The 17,432-nt window shown below is 27.5% G+C and overlaps 1 protein-coding gene across 1 annotated transcript; it reads right to left on the bottom strand.

The window, feature by feature from the left end:
- Positions 1-13,751: 13,751 nt before the first annotated feature.
- On the bottom strand, positions 13,752-14,087 carry LOC113555194 (zinc finger protein 248-like). Its single transcript, XM_026959572.1, has one exon. The coding sequence runs from the start codon at positions 14,085-14,087 to the stop codon at positions 13,752-13,754; it is 336 nt and encodes a 111-aa protein (XP_026815373.1).
- Between the last annotated feature and the right edge of the window lie 3,345 nt (positions 14,088-17,432).

Raw genomic sequence — 17,432 nt, 5'->3', positions numbered from 1 at the left:
TAGAAGATTTATTTGAAAATGTTGTATCTAAATTTAAATACAGACTAGTGATGTTCAAGTTATTTAATTTTGTGTACTACATCCATTATCTTCTTGAAGAATAAATAAAAATAAAACAATAAAATATGCAACGATAATAGTCTTGAAAAATATGGAAGCTATGTTGATTTGAAAATGTTAATAATAATTATCAATATTTTATGATCAGTAAAAATTGTCCTCGTATAATGAATACTACACCTAGATCTAATTTAACATATTTTTATAATAATCATTTTTAAGTTTTTATTTTTTCTTAGTATACTCAACGTGTATCATGAATATGACAATAGACAATTTTACATATTATACCCATGTTTAAATAACTCGGAAACTATTTGTTCAAATTTTGATTTAGATATATTAAAAATCATGCTTAATAATTTATAGTAAAAAAGTTTGGTCCTCATTTGAAAAAATAAATTTGTATTACCATAGGTCCATTGGACCTAAAATCTAAATAATTAAAAAATATGGCCTTTAACTATATTATAATTAAAATTGCAATAAGTAATAATAAATATATGAATAAATTCCAATAATACCTATCACTTCATAAATATTTACTTAACTAAAATAAAATATTATCATTATATTTACTAGTTTTTTAAATTCAACGTTGACGTGATAATAAAAAACTCAATATCTAAATAAAAAAAAAAAATAGCTATGTTTATTGTTTACAGACTATAATTGTAAGTTGAGTTTGGATCATGTTATAACGTATTTTGTTTTTTGTTCCTATTAGTAAAATAAAATAAAATACTATAAAAAAAATACATTTATTTCATAACAAATATAGGAAATTTGCTGTTATTTTTTTATTACTTCAGAAGGATGGATTAAATTAGTTTTAATTATTAGTTGTATTATATTTAATTTATTAATAAGAAACGAAAACAAATAATTAGATGTTGTAGACTTGTAGTAGTAGGCATAAGTTTTTAAAGTATGCAGTTATTTTAAGTCAGCCGTCCTATCGTGTCACGAATGTATTTGAATTTTTTTTCATAATATTTAGTATTATTGTTTATTTTAGTAGTTGGAAAAATGCCAAAAGTTAAAAGTTTTTGTTCCACGTAAATTCACGATTTGTTTAAAGAAATCGGGGAAGATATATTTTCTTATTATAATAAAATTCAATGTTGTTTTGCTAAGTATTCATATTATATAATAATAAGTTAAATCTATGCAGATTGCAGATCCTTCTAAAACAAACTCAGATGTTTCGATTGCTACCATAAACGACAACTTATTCTTATCTTACAAACTATTTAACCATAATAGTATTTAAAAAACGAAATACATTAAACTTCTCGAGGGAATCCACATAGCCATTCAATTTTCTGATTCTACTATAGGTATTAACATTTGTACAGATTCGCTCAGCGCTCTTAACAATCTTAAGTAATGAAAATAAGTAACACCATTGCAAAAGCTAACAAGAAAATAGAGTTTATGTGACCACCAGGTCGTTGTTGAATTGATGGCGAAGAGAAAGTTGACGAAGTAGATCGAGAAACAGTAATTAACCCTATGACTAAAATAATATACGGACTTACTGTTCACCTATATACTGATATATATATATATATATATATGTAAATGACAGTTTAAATCAAAAATATTACCACATACTGGCATTAACCCCATTCATTCAATCTAAAAAATGAAGTAATTATAAACAGATTACGCGTATAGGTCACTCGAAATGTCCCATAATAATCTTATGCAAAGAGAAAAGCCAATACTGTGCCAACATTTTGGAGAATCTCTTACGGTCAACTCTTCCCTTATGTACTCCCGAAACTACGTGGAAATTAGATTAAGATTATGAATACTTAACAACCTCTTTAAGACTCTTGGTCCAATCGAAGACAACATCAACAAAATTATTTCATTTTTCAAACATATATAGATATGTACAGCTCAATCTAAGAAAACCCGTGTATATTTGTATTTAACATTATGTAGTATTAGCTGTAAAAATAATACAAATAATTAGTGGATTTTTTTATAATTTTTTATATTTATTAATTTTTAACTTCCTGTTGTCTTAACACAGGTTGGCTCTTTCACACAAGCTTCATACTGTCTTGGTATTGTTATGTTTATAATTTTTTTTCTTGTTTTTTTTTTTTTTTTTTTAAATATATATAATTATTGAATACCTTCACTATCACTTAAACTTATTGAAAAAAAAATATACTTATAGATTATATAATTCAGAAATAATGATTAAAAAATTGACATCAATTCATTTTGAAGTGCAATAATCATTGTTTGTTAATATATACTGAATTAAATTAATAAAACAAATTCATTACTAATTAGTGAGTCAATTTAAAAAATAAATAGTTGTTAGTTTTTTGTTTAGGATTAGTGTATTTATCGTTTTGTATAATTTGCTTACTTCTTAGAGCCAAATTTTAGTTATAGTTATAATAAATAAGTTATAAACATTAAAGAGCAAAATAGCATTTTAAGAAGAAAGCATACTATACAATACGATGATAAATCGTTGTAGAAAAATGGTTATATGGTTATACAATTATTTTTATTAGGTATATAAGTATATTATTACTATAATACTTCACATAAGTCTTAATTTCTAAGCATCAATATATTTTAAAACTATAAAAAAAATATTATTCGACGTTTAATACTTGTATGGATTATATTAAATTATTTAAAAAAATAACATGTGTCATTTGGTATGGTCATATCAAAATGTAATAAACTATACTAACTCTTTTTGTTGGTTTAAATATCAAAATCATTCTATAACTATAGAGAACAAAGAAAAAATAGACAAATGATGAGTTTAAAACGCGCAACTAGCTTTCCGTTTATAGAATGATAAATAACGTTATTGTCCTTGATATTTTTTACATCGTCGAGAATGGCGGCGTGACGTATAGGCAATTTCGATAAACATTTGCGTAGGTGGTCCCAAATGGTATTCCATCGATTTGCCAATTTAATATGGGAATATATTATTTTAGTTGTAACGCCAGTGACATGTAAATACTAGTAATACTACCAATGTGGACACACGCGACTAGTGTTTTAGATTTAATGATAAACCCAATAAGCAATAATTATGTTGTAGATTCAGTTTATTTACCATAAAAGAAATGCAATTTCGATTTTGAATGAATTTTAATAAAAATAAATTACTTAATTATATGGTAATGAAATTCCTGTGTTGTCATTATTATTATTTTCCTCAATCAATTCCTATTTATGTTGGTTTTATCAACATTGAAAAAAATAATACTCATTATGAATGATAATTTTTTTTTGTGTATATATTTGGGGCAGTAGATGAAAATAAACATGTCAATTCATAAGAAATAAAAATAATAAAAATAATAATATACAACCTATAATATATACGTATATACCATATACATAATACTAGGGTCTTAGTTATTATTTAATCAATAAACACTTATTATACAATTCTTATAAATTCTATACATTAAAAATAATATTACAAATTATTGAATATGATATGTTTTTTGCAAGAAAAAATAATATTTATTATAATATCAACTCGTGTGATATTTAAAAGTAACCCAGTTGCAAGAATACTTTGTATATTTGGCAAACCATCTCTCTTATTAGAGAGAAAAATACTCGAAACAAGATATAAAATAAAAATATCCAAACACCAAGAAAATCTTATGTATTCGTCGTACTAGTAGTACTAAAAAATCATAAAAAAACTAACCAGATAAAGCTGACAAGTATATCTCATCTCATTTCACTATACAAAAGATAACGAGAATTTATTATAAAAAACGAAATTTCAATCAATAATATAATTCGATGCACTGAAATAAATGTACTTCCTTGCCGATTTAATAGAGATAAAATAAACTTAAGCCTATGATACCACAATTAAATCACAACGGATAAAAACATATATATAAAAGCTTTCATTACGAACTACTGAAATCGTACTCGGCACACGAACACATATTATATACTAACGCATCGAGAATCGAGCATAAGACATGTTTAGCCGTATTATCTAATGATACAATATCCAATTAAAAACCAATAATAAATCCAGTATTTTTACCGTAGAAGTCTTAGCGATAGTCACGGCCATCCAAAGTAGTCACTATGATGCTTATGATAATAAATACCTAATAATGTCAGATTCTTTAAGCACTCTAATCAGAATATAATATAATTTAAATAGAGCACAACCAATTTATTATCAGCCAAATAATCAATGAATTTAACGACCGTAAAAATAATATATCTCTTACATGGACACCGGGACACGTCGGTGGTTGGTATAACAATAGAACTTACAGAAGAAACGCAAAAACTGTTTTAAAAGCTTAAGAAACAACAAGTACTTCTGTTTTTAAAGTAGGTGTTCACATATCGGATAAATACTTTTGAAATTCAATTAGATTCAATTATATGGATGAATGGCAAAACCTTTAGACAAATGTCAATAATGAAAAGTTCAAATAAATCAAGCAAATAATATTACCGTGGCCCAAGCCATACGTGATATCCAGAAGGGATGAGATTATTTTTGGTCGTCTCCGAATAGACCATACTCGCATGACACACGGTTTTCTCTTGGCTAAAGAAGACTCGCCCTCGTGTGATACTAGCGGAACACTCATTACGGTCAAGTACATACTCATCGAATGCCGCCAGTTCAATGAAATACACATCAGACAGAAACTACAGGATAGGTACCCTATACGAGATAATTTCATCCACTTTCAAGACGTCCAGAAAATGTTATCAACAAAACTGAACTCAGTCGTCTGATTTAATAATTTAGAGGCTAATAAAACAATTTACACATGTATAATAGTGATTTAATGTAATTTTATGTAGTAAAACGTAATGAAAATTCAACTCATTTCCAATATAAATTATGTAATGCCGGCTAATAACCACGCAGTCGATGCCTTGGAAATTAAATAAATGAAAATAAAACTCATGTGAATTTACGACTTCTACTTATTATTTTTGCGTAACGAGGTTTATTTAATTCAAAAGTTTGCGCATAGTTCCACAAGACTGAGTAAAGATACAAACATAATATTACATTCCAGATAAAAAAATTAAATTTACTCTGAAACACACGAGCTTATCGTTTAGTCGTATCAATAATATATTATTTTAGGGATTTTTTTATACTTATATATTAAATATATCAAACATATCCAGTGTTGTATTAAGTATAAAATATATTTACATGTATATACGAATAGTGTTTTAAATATCATAGTTTTGGTAAAATTATTTATTCGGTCAATTAGCAACAAATAAATAATAATAATATTTTAGTATTAACTTTTAGATGTTTTAGAAGTGTCAATTTGACAATATACATTAAATTAGATAAACGATAAAAACAATCTGGGACACGAGAATGTGAAAAAAAAAATACAAGATCATTACCACCAGTGAAAGGGTGTGTCCGTTTACATTTGTAATACGACAAAGCGTTGACACTCGGTTTTCACAAATTTAATAAAAGTGTTATTTGAACTTGTCTTATTAGATAATTGATTTTAAATAATTTTATGTTTTCGTTGTTTGTTAAGTGAGTAGGTATATATTACGAAACTTTATTTCACATCAGATCAGTGATAGGTGAGTTTTGGGATTTTGTAATAAAACCACTATATGCATTCACCGAATGAGTTACTGAATTACTCTTTTTGAGTAAGGTAGTGCAGTGTGAAAATAACCATCATAGTAAAATCTAATTTACGTAGCGATAACGATTTGTAATATTACTATGGTATACAAATAAAATTATTATTAATTATAAGATTATATTCACTTACAGGAAAAGATTATTTTTTATTTCATGAAAATTTCATTAGTTTGTTTGATTGCTTGGGATTTTATGTACATAATTATACATTTATAGGTGCAGCAGTAAATAGATTATATATATAAATGTGTGTTTTAGCGTTACAAGAGCGTATCGTTTATGATTTTAATAACGATTTTTAATTCTGATTTTGAAATTGCAAAATTGTCCATAAATCGTTTAATTCATTGTTCCTCTGGAAAACAAATGTCAAGACCGCGCCCGGTATATTAAAGTCATTACAAACAACGATCCACTTTAAGAGACCTTTGTATCGGCCAATATATATTATGATATACAATTTTATTAAAGCATCTAAACTGCTGTTACAAAATCGTAAACCATCGTTATTCTTATTAATGGTAAATCGTACGCACACACACACACAGAGAGAGTGCATAGCAGTTAAGGAATTTTAAACGGGTCACGATGGGTGCATTTATTTTTTAACCGAAATAAAAACATTTTAGCGCTATAAATAATACTACATATAATCATGAACATAATTGTTATTCATCTACGTATACGCAGTATTTGCAAGTACGGGGACGTGATTCATATATCGAAAACTACGTTATAGTTTATATATTATTATACTATTCGTTGTATCAGATTTTTATATTGTGACAAGTGGTTTTCTCTCATCGTATGTTTTTTTTTATGTTCATTGTAATAAATTACTGTAAAACACAAAGTTAATATAGTGTTGTATTTTAACAGTTTTAAATATTACAGTATTGTTGTAACGAAAAGAAACGAAAATGTTCTCAGGAAATAGGAAATAATGTTATAAAAAAGTGTATCTACAAACGTATCCAAACGTCAAATATTTTATGCATGTATATTGTATCATATGTATATGTGTATTTGTCATTACACAGCTCAACTATATTAGGTGTAATAAAATCGCTTATAATTTAAATTAATGGATTTCAAGATGTATGAACTATTTATCGTATATTATATATTTTATCATTTACAATTTTTAAAAATGGGTGGAGGCAAAAGCTCCTTGTCTCCCAAGAGCGTCTACCTGACTAAAAATTAGTAATTATTAATTACAAGAAAAATATAAAGCCAATTTCTCTTTTTCAATTAAAACTGGACACAATAATATTTTGACATGTTAGTATGAATAGTAAAAATTGTGACAAAATGATTGCAATTTTAGATATATTCATTGCCTAAATTCCAAATTATCTCCATATATAAATATAAAAACTTCTAAATTAATTTTGTTCTATAGATTTCCAACCCTCTGACACAGCAATGTAATTTCAATATCAAATGGTTGAAAATGTTGACAAAACCTTTGTAGGTTAGAAAACCATGACGGTGCGTCCGGCTCCGAGTTGTGTAGGCAACCGACTGTTTGCACCTTGTAAGAACTAGATAGGTAACTTAATTGGTGGCGGTGACACGAGGAAAAAAACGGAGAAATCGAGGAGCGTGGTTACAGTTTATGCAATGGGAAAACGGGATGATGCAGGTTAATAATAGGGAGGGGGTTCCGGTGGTCGAATCGGTATGGTGCAATGACCACAGAGCGCTATTGAAAAAGGAGCACTTAAAATTAACTTAAAGCTAGGTATCAGCTTCCAGATCTCGATGGCGTTGTCGGAAGCAGCAACTGCACCCGAATATCGTCTCGACGTCTAGGGTGGCCTCTCACACAACACGCAATATTGTGTTGCTGGCGGACTTACGTTTGGGTGGTTCGTTGCGGTTGTTTCGAACTGTACCAGACCACGGAACTTGATGGAATTAATGTGTATAACAATAAAAAATACTTGCTCAAATATACTGCAATAGCACTTGATATCTATTTATTATACACAAGAAGCGCACTAAGACGACTGCAATGTTATACAGAACAACTTAATTCGTGCCGTAGTAGCGATGAGAGAAAAATAAGAACAAAAATATAATATTTTACACGTACAGTACGTGGTAATAAAAAAAGATGCGTTGTGATTGAAGACGACGAGTTAACACACACAAAGATACAGAATAATTGATAATATGTAAAACAGATGAACAATGATAATCACAGAAAAAGACAAAGACAATATACATTTAATACAATTATATACAATATTTACATAAATGGAGAGGAGGAGGATGGTGATTCGACCGCGCACCTATTACCGGCCTTATCGCTCTGCCAATTATGGCAAGTCGACCGGTTGGTCTATCTTAGCGCAAACAACCTTATTCGAGAACGTTTGAGATAGTTTGTTAAAAAAACAACTTCTGTTTCGCCAACGCCAGACTTACCTTTGTTTGGCTTGTGGACGGCGACGACTATGGTTCTCATTATAATGAGAAGAGGGTAGAATCAACAAGTAAATAAACAACAACGTGACATAAACTTTTACAAATGATATTTCAAATAAAACGAAAACATAATAGATCACAAAATTATGTTATATATATTATATATTATATCAATACGCCAGCTGGCATTATCATAGACAATTCGTCTTGATTGTAATATGAACAAATAACAATAATATAATAAAAAGAAACGGTACCGTAAAGGAACGAGGGTAAACTGGACCACTTCTTGTGTTGAGCTGGAACTAGCGACAAAATATCAAAATGAACCGGAACTGGTGAATATTGAAAAATTGCAGCCGAGTGTCCCGAGCCAGAGCTGGTCACGGGATCACTGTCCGTGCCGAAACTGGCACCGGAAAATAAAAGAAAGAGCGAAACAAATAAAAGGAAAACGTGCTTTTCCTCAGCTTGACAGCTACATCACGTCATTTTTGTAATAATAAAATTTATATCAGCCGCGAGCGAGGCGAGCGAGCGCATGACAACGAACGGTGGACATGTTTTCATAACGTCGCGCAGTCTTGCAGGTGCCGCACGTTCCAGCTGAACGCGCGGCACTTGACTTCTCGACCAAGGGAGATGTCGGTAGCATGTATGCCAACTTGCGTGAACAACTTCTGATATTAAAGATGCACTTAACTTACTTACAAAGAACATACGATAATAAGTCTGGAACATGTTTAATTATGTCCAAGGAAAATATTTCTATTAACTTCCCAATTTATACACGGACCCTTATATCATCAAAACGTTGTGCACAAATAGTCTGGAAAAATACAATGTACCCAACCTATAAACGATTTTACAACGCACTTACGCTTATAAGGTTAAACGACTTCCAACTGACCACGGGTACAGCGTACATCGATACTTATACATAAACGTACCACTCTTAAGAAGGCATCTAAAAAAAATCCTTCGTATTCATAATCCAACCCCTACCTTGCAAAAAAATGATGGTACCTGAGCTATACCTGATCAAGACAAAGTAAATATATTTACTAAACAGTAAGTAGACACATTTTAGCCACATTATAATATCCTATCACCAAAATCAAATGAGTCGACGATTTTGTTGGCTCTCCATACATTTGCGCCTTTCTTCTAGAACCTTATCTCTTAACGATGTTTACTATCGTATTAAAAAAAAAAAAATCCTTAAACAATCTCCCGGTGTCTCGAGTTAATCACTGCTACAATAATGAGACATCTACCTTAGAAATCTATTAAATTACTCACAATAAATATTTATGAAAACGGTCTTACTATCATATTTCCCTGTTCTTTATAAATAATTTATATTTTCTCAGTCTGGTATAGGAAAGGGAGTAAAAATAAACTAGACTAAATGCATCCATTATAAATTCTCACTATAACAGGGAGTTTCCGGACCCTCTTCCTCAACTATCAACTCTTACCAAATGCGTAAGAAACTTTAGGATATAGACATCGATCGATAACGTTCTGAGTAATCTCTTATAACAATAAAGTATGGTTACTCAATGACCAACTCTCATTTTTTCGTTCGATTTTAACTTTGAAAAATGTAAAACTTTCAACCAACCGAGCTATTGCTGTACAATTTAGTTACCTGCTACTGCTATGATTCATTTGGTCTTATATCATTCAAGTACGGGACTTAGCCAAAGTTTCTAATACCAACTATGTTCAAAGATTCCAATCCAAAGTCCTTTATATCATCTAAGAAGCTCCATTCTACGTTTCCAATAATACTCTTCTCTCAGATTTCAAGATAAAAGCTGTCACTGAATTAGCAAAGCTCCATTATAAATACTTTACTAAATTACAAACTGACTATGAAAATATTCTTATTATCTAAGGATCCGATTATTATAAGAAGATATTTCAAATAATCTCAAAAACCTACTTTTCCAAAATAATAATATAAAAAATAAACGTAGATCAATTTTACTATTATGTTTATTATTAACTAATATTTCATGACGAGGTATGATACATTAGCATCCTCTTCTTTTTTATTTCTTTGTCATTAATTATATATATATATCGAGTAAGAAACTTACACTATCAAAATAATATTGAAATACGCAAATGTTGAGTAAATTACCGACTCAATAAGGATCCTGAACATCAAATGAAAAATTTAATTTTTATTGCAGGTATAGTAACATTTATTTTTATTTTGTTTTAAAGTTAAGCAATTGTAGTAAATAGTTGAGAATTTAGTGACAAGTTAGATTAACCGTTTTGCTGAATAAATGTTAGTATGGATTCCAATAACCATAAGGAATTAAACACCTTTCTCTACTATAAAAATCGAGAGTAGTTGTAAAATCTATAAAATAATTGAGTTATAATTCAATATTAATTTAATCAATCATTAATACTTATACAATAAAACAGCCATATACACAAGAGGCTTTTTCAAATAAAGATTAAGTATTTTAAAAATTATTACCTGTTTTAGAAATTTCTTTTTGTAAACATTTAATTTTAAATTTATCATTTATATCTATTATATTTATTATTTTAAAACATATATGGTTGTTGATGAATTTTTGTTAACATTAAATATTGTTCCATGACCTATATTTTGGAGTTAATAATTTGAAATAAAATATGCTTTTATAAAAATGACAAGTCATAAAATATTAATAAATATTCGTGTAATAGTCTTTGTATATAGTTTTATCACAAGCCAGTAGTTAAGAAAAAAAAATGATAATTAGACATAAGATAGGATAAACTCATGTAATTTTTGATACAGTAATGAAAAAACAATATTTTTTTTTTTATATTCTATATTATTATTTTTATAAAAGTATTTGTTATTGAACTAAAACTAAAATTTAAAAATTACATTTGAAATTTATTAATAAATACAATAGCATAAAATGTGAAATAATCTTCAATTTTCTAAATTAAAAAAAAAAAAATGTTAAAAAATAGTTTAATTTTCAAAATAATAATTTTTGACAGTAAATAATTGCTTCATCAATAATTAGTATACATTATAATTTGAATAAAGGTACATAATATATTAACTGAAATATATATTATATATTTGAATAGTTTTAGAGTAGCTAGGTAGGCGAGAATAAGATCAAAGTCATTTTATTCAACCATAATAAATATTCATTACCTAGTACCTATATGTTTAAATGCAATTCAAACAAGGAAGTCAAAACAATGGAGTTGATTACAAGCAATGAGCATATTATTATTTAACATTAAGAAGAAATTCAATGGAATAGAAGTAAATAATAATAAGTTCGTTTCACATGGTTTGTATTTATAATAGTGATTATTGATTAATGTGTTTATTATAATACACGAATCACAAAGTCAGAAATAGTATAATATAATATTAATAATGCAAAATAAGTCATAATTAAGTATATTCCGTTAATTTGTTGAACGATGTAAACATCGCATAAAATAAATTATGTAAGAAAGACTAGAAATAAAATGAAAATATTTAGTGATTGATAATTTAAGTCTAAAATTAGAGTTCTTTAAAATAGACTCAGATCAATTTAATCTTAAAATATTCTCATGACATAAATGCTACGTATTTAAAATTTTGATAAGCGGAGTAGTGGACACACATTTTACGGTTAACCCCGTACCACTCCACTCCACGCATCTAAACTCTTAATACTTATAAGTCATAATGTAAGTTATAATATAAGTAATAATTAAAACTATGTTGTCATTCAAAAAAGTAAAAAACTTAAAAAAAATATAAGAATAAAAAATATTTACGTTTTTAATAAAAACGTTGTCTTTTTAACAACTTGAAACTATATAAAAAATGTTATCAAAAACATGAATACTTTTTGAAATAATGAGTGTTTTATGATAAAAGAATCACTCTAGCTGTATATGGCAATTCGACAAATGATAATTTATTATATATTATTTATTAGAACAAGAAGTGGTCCCCTAAAAAAATTTTGTTGATATAACAGAAGGTGAAAAAACAAAAAAAAAAACATTACCAATACCAGATACATTTACTGTTTCAATTTTTTCTATTCATATTTCATTTTAAATATACTAGTCTTAATATTTTTGCGAATTTTATTAATATACCTATACAAAGCTAATTCTCAACTTTTGTAAAATAGTATAAATATAAGTTTTTTCTCACAAAACAGAATACATTCTAGTATTTATTCTGTTAAACATGAAGGTTACATTAAAATATAATGCTTTTGAAAATAATTTAAAATTGTTTATTATTTAATTTAGGTACCTATTGTAATGATATGCTCACATATCATAACTGTATATTTTATTAAATAAATAACGGTAAAGTTGTCGCACGCAGATAACAGTCAATAAAAACCAATAATCTCCATTAATCACTGATGAAGGAAACGATTTACATTGTTTGGTCATGTAGGAACTCACACGTAATTGTGACAAATGGCGCAAAGTATGTGATCCATTTCGTGTGCCGCTAGAGATAAGGGATGGCCCAATGAGCATCTCCGTCGTCGGGGAGAAAGCCGATTTCTCTAAAGACGCGAAAGCCTTTGATGAAGCCGCCTGCGACACTGGTAGGCTTGGCCGCGTCGTCTTCTCTCATCAGTGCAGGCGCATCACCCTTTTGAGTGCAGGAGCACCAGTAATTTTAATAACATATCTCTTTAGAGTGCATGAGCACCAACCATTTTAGTAATAACCCCTTCAACAGTGCACGAGTATCAGGTACTCCCACCACATCGGAGACTGCGAGCGACAACTGGACCATTTTCATTTCAACGAAAAATATCAGTGTTGTTTTTATTTAGATCCGTGTGTTTAACACTTAATTTTGTTAAGACAACTGCAGCTTAACGAATTCAACAGCGAATAAGGTAAGGTGCATATGAGCATAATTTTATTTGCGTTAATTTGTATAATCTGCTTTTCTACGTTTCACTACTACGGTGTATTTGATCATATTCTCGAATCACGATCTCGATAGCCCTGCGACCATCAGGAGGAAGGCAATAGCGTAAATTTAAATAATTTTAATATTTACATCTGATAGGTAACTATATGCTCTGGCACTTGTTAGTGTAGGGAAAAGGTTCCACAGAATAGACATTTATTCAAGGCTTGTGTCCCTTGTATTTGTCACTTCAGGTTTATTGTACACTCACACGTTAAGATGCACATTACCACCCACACAATTTATAGACTCAATCTCCTAATAACTCTTATTTTTTATTTGTTTTATTTTTGTGTTATTACACTATCATCTAGTACAGTGGTGTAAAATTTTCATAAATTAATTTTTTTTTTTAGTTGTGACAAATTAATAATCATATTATATTGTTACTAACTGTAGTTTAATTAGCTTATTATTTGCTACATTTTAAAAATATTTAACATTTATACCGCTGTTATTTCTCATGATTATTCATGTGATAAATTATCATTTTATATGTCCACGGAGTGCATCGACTTCTGGTTCATCCATTTATCGTGACTCGTCAGACTGTCATAACGAATGAATGACTTGACTCTGACATCACATGTTATACTGGAACGGCTTTTCACCCGTATGCGTCTGCTGGTGTCTGGTCAGACTCTTTTTTTGAGAGAACGTCATATCACAAACGTCACAGTGATACGGGTTTTCATCCGTATGTGTCCGCTGGTAACTGGTCAGGCTACTTTTTACTAAGAACGCCGTATCACACACGTCACAATGATACGGTTTTTCACCAGTATGTGTCCGCTGGTGACTGGTCAGACTACTTTTTATAGAGAACGACTTATCACATACGCCACACCATCGGTACGGTTTTTCAACCGTATGCATCCACTGGTGTTTGGTCAGATTGTTTTTCCGAGAGAACGGCATATTTTGTAGATCACAGATACGTATTTACAATATTATAATGTACTGAGAATTAGATTGTTTTTCAACACAATATTTCAAGTCAGTGTTGTGTTTATCTCTATTTAAAGTAATTACTTTGAAAACAATAAATAAGTTTAAACTAATTTTATGAACGGTGGCTGAACCGGAAATAATTAAATCATACAATTTTTTGCATATAAATAATATATTTAATATAACTCAATGATATTTATTGGCATGAACATATTATAATAATGTTTGTTTCACTTAATGTTTTTTTCGGTAATTTATTTTGTAAGAATCTAACCTCTGTTTTAAACAATGACTTACTGTTTATTATAAGATATACAAATATTAACATATAGGTGGTTTTATATTATAGCATTCGTTTTAAATTTTCATGAGTTAATTATAAAATTCAGCATTTTTAAACTACAAAATGACGTGTACATTTTCGTGATTTTGAAGAGTTTGGATAAAATGATTTGTACTTGAAATGCTTGTTTTAAAAAAAACATGGTTTCACGACTTTAGTTTTTTTTAATTGCTAATATAAAAATGTATGTAAGATTTAAAGTTTAATTATAAAGGTTTTTGACCAACCCTACGAATTTTTATCAACACCGAAATGTAATTAATCGTATGTCTTTAAATAGCTTACATTGAGTTTATATCAAATTTATCTATTAAAAACATTTTTCATAGAAAAGTTAATTATTAATAGTCATATTGATTTCTGAAATGAAACGTTATACAAATTACATTTGTGTTTTTTATAATGTTTAAATCATAAAATATACTCATGCCTTTTATTATAAAATTCTAATCATAAAATATTTATTACATTTTTATTTTTCAGGAAACTAGCAATTTCTGAAGTTCTTAGAAAAAATTAGCTTAAATAATTTAAATAATTAAATTGTAAAATTTTTTACTATAAAAAAATATTCAAAATCATTTTATTATTATTATTACATCGAGTTACCAATATTTTTATTCATATAAAAATGAAAACTACGAGCGAATGATCCAGCCACCTATGAATGATCATCTTAAAATAAAACAAATTAATAATTTATCCATTATTATTGTATAACTGATATCTACTAATTATATATAATACTATATTACTTCAATAATATAAATAAAATAAATACAAAAAAAAAAAAATGAAAAAAGTGTTTGTATTTAAATAATTGAAAAGGATTAAATAAATATAGTTAATATGTAAATTGTTATAACTTTATTGAAGGCATAAAAAAATTTCTATTTCTATTTTTTTATGTTGTAAATGTAAGACAATAAGACCATCAATGGCAGGAAATAAAATTAGTTATTTTTGATTTTCTTTACCGTTTGAAGCATACATTATTTTTACAGCAATCTGTTAAATATTTTATTAATATTCAATATTGAAATTTAGACAATTTTTTTAGTAATTTTACTATTTTAGACATACTGATGTCAATAAATATTAATTGTTTGTAGTTCTATATTGAAGAAAGCAATATCTCCAATATACTGATTTGTTCGATTTATGAAATGGAGAGCCAACAAATAAATTATATTTTTGTAGATCTCTTTAGCACGTCTGTTACCAATCGTTTCTAATATAAATTCAGGAGTTTTATTTTATGTGTTTGATTAAAATTGATGGTAGTGTTTACTTTCTGCAACAGCAACGGCTAATACAGATAACAATGAGTTAGCAGAACATAATATATTACTTCATAAAACTTTATCGTCACTTGGTACAAATAAAGGTTTATTATTAAAGCCGGAATTATTTTTTAGCAGCGATATTTTACATATAGGTTCTCTTTCATTTAATTTAATATCCTCAAATTCTGGATGCTTTTCCAAAAAAATGGTTTTGTTTTATTTACGAGATTTTTGTTTAAATTCTGATTATTCCAATTTTAAATTGCAGTTTTTTCTCCGTGTAATTCTATTAAAATATTTTATAGAAAACTTTTTTTAGTCTGTCTACTTTCCTCTCCACTATAATTTCTATAGAAACACATGTAACTACACTGCTTTGAATTACATTGTTTGTATTTGCAGTTTCATCATAAATTATTTTTAAGACATATTTTTTTTTTACTGTAAAATAATATAATCACTTCTTTAATAATTAAATTATTTTTCAACAAAATTATCAACTCTTATTTTGGTACGGTGTTATTATTAAAAAACGATGTTCTTTAAATTATTAAAATTACTTTCAATTCTACTGTTTGATGTGGTTTTTTAGTATAACAAAATATTTCGATAACAATACTAGACCAACAAGGAAAAAGTTTTATAAAGTTCACCACTAAAGGAACTATTTCAGATATACTCCTGTTCATTATCAAATAATCCTTTGATATTAATATATAGAATTTCACATTTACTTTTTGATACATTTTGACCAAAAAAATAGATTGTCGAGTCTTTGATTTAATGATTTCTATAAATTAAAATTACAATATATCATATGATCAGTCTTAAAAATCTTCTTCAAAATTATTAAAAAATGATAACTTATTTTCGAGTTTGGTTTGAAGTTAAAATTTTAAATTGAGGGTACCAGGCTAAAGTACCTCTGAATAACTACTTCAATTTATTTTCATCAATCATTGAATAAAATTTAATTTTATATTATATATTACATTAATTTATAAATAATTATGCTTATTTGCTTTTAAAATATGAGTAAATAAAATAAAACATAAAAACTTTATTTTAATGAATGAAAATACAATTTTTCACATTTAATATATTTAAATATTGATTATTAATATTAATAATGTTTTTATTGCTATAATAATAGTACAAATCAATTCAGGTCGTTTTAAATGTATTTTATTTTTATTTATATAACACAAAGTGTGTTGTAGGCAGTTTTCGAAGATTGAAGTGTCTTCCCACGTTTATTTTGTAATTTTTTTGCTTTGAAGAACTTTTATTAGAATTTATTTTAATTTTTATTATTTTATTCAGTCAAAGATTTGCTCCTAAACCATAATTCTTTGTCGGCTGTCGCAGTAAAATATAAGAATTTTCCATGCTGTTAAATATGGCTTTATATTAAATATACATATATTATAACAAATACTCGCACCAGCACTTTTTTGTATTCAAACTGATATTGGTTAATATGTATAATGTAATTTAATTGTGAAATAAGATTAATAGAAATCAATAACTTTTAACAAGAAATGGTATTAATAATTTGGAAATAGAATTCGTATAAAAATGTTCAAGTAGAAGCATTACAATTGTATTATTATTGTGCAATGCACTATGCAATATAAAACCAATTATTCAATTTATACATAATATTATAAGGGTTTTGTTGTT

Source organism: Rhopalosiphum maidis, chromosome 2 (genome assembly GCF_003676215.2).
Source record: "Rhopalosiphum maidis isolate BTI-1 chromosome 2, ASM367621v3, whole genome shotgun sequence".
Lineage (NCBI taxonomy): Eukaryota > Metazoa > Arthropoda > Insecta > Hemiptera > Aphididae > Rhopalosiphum > Rhopalosiphum maidis.
This window is presented reverse-complemented; position numbering and strand designations above follow the sequence as displayed.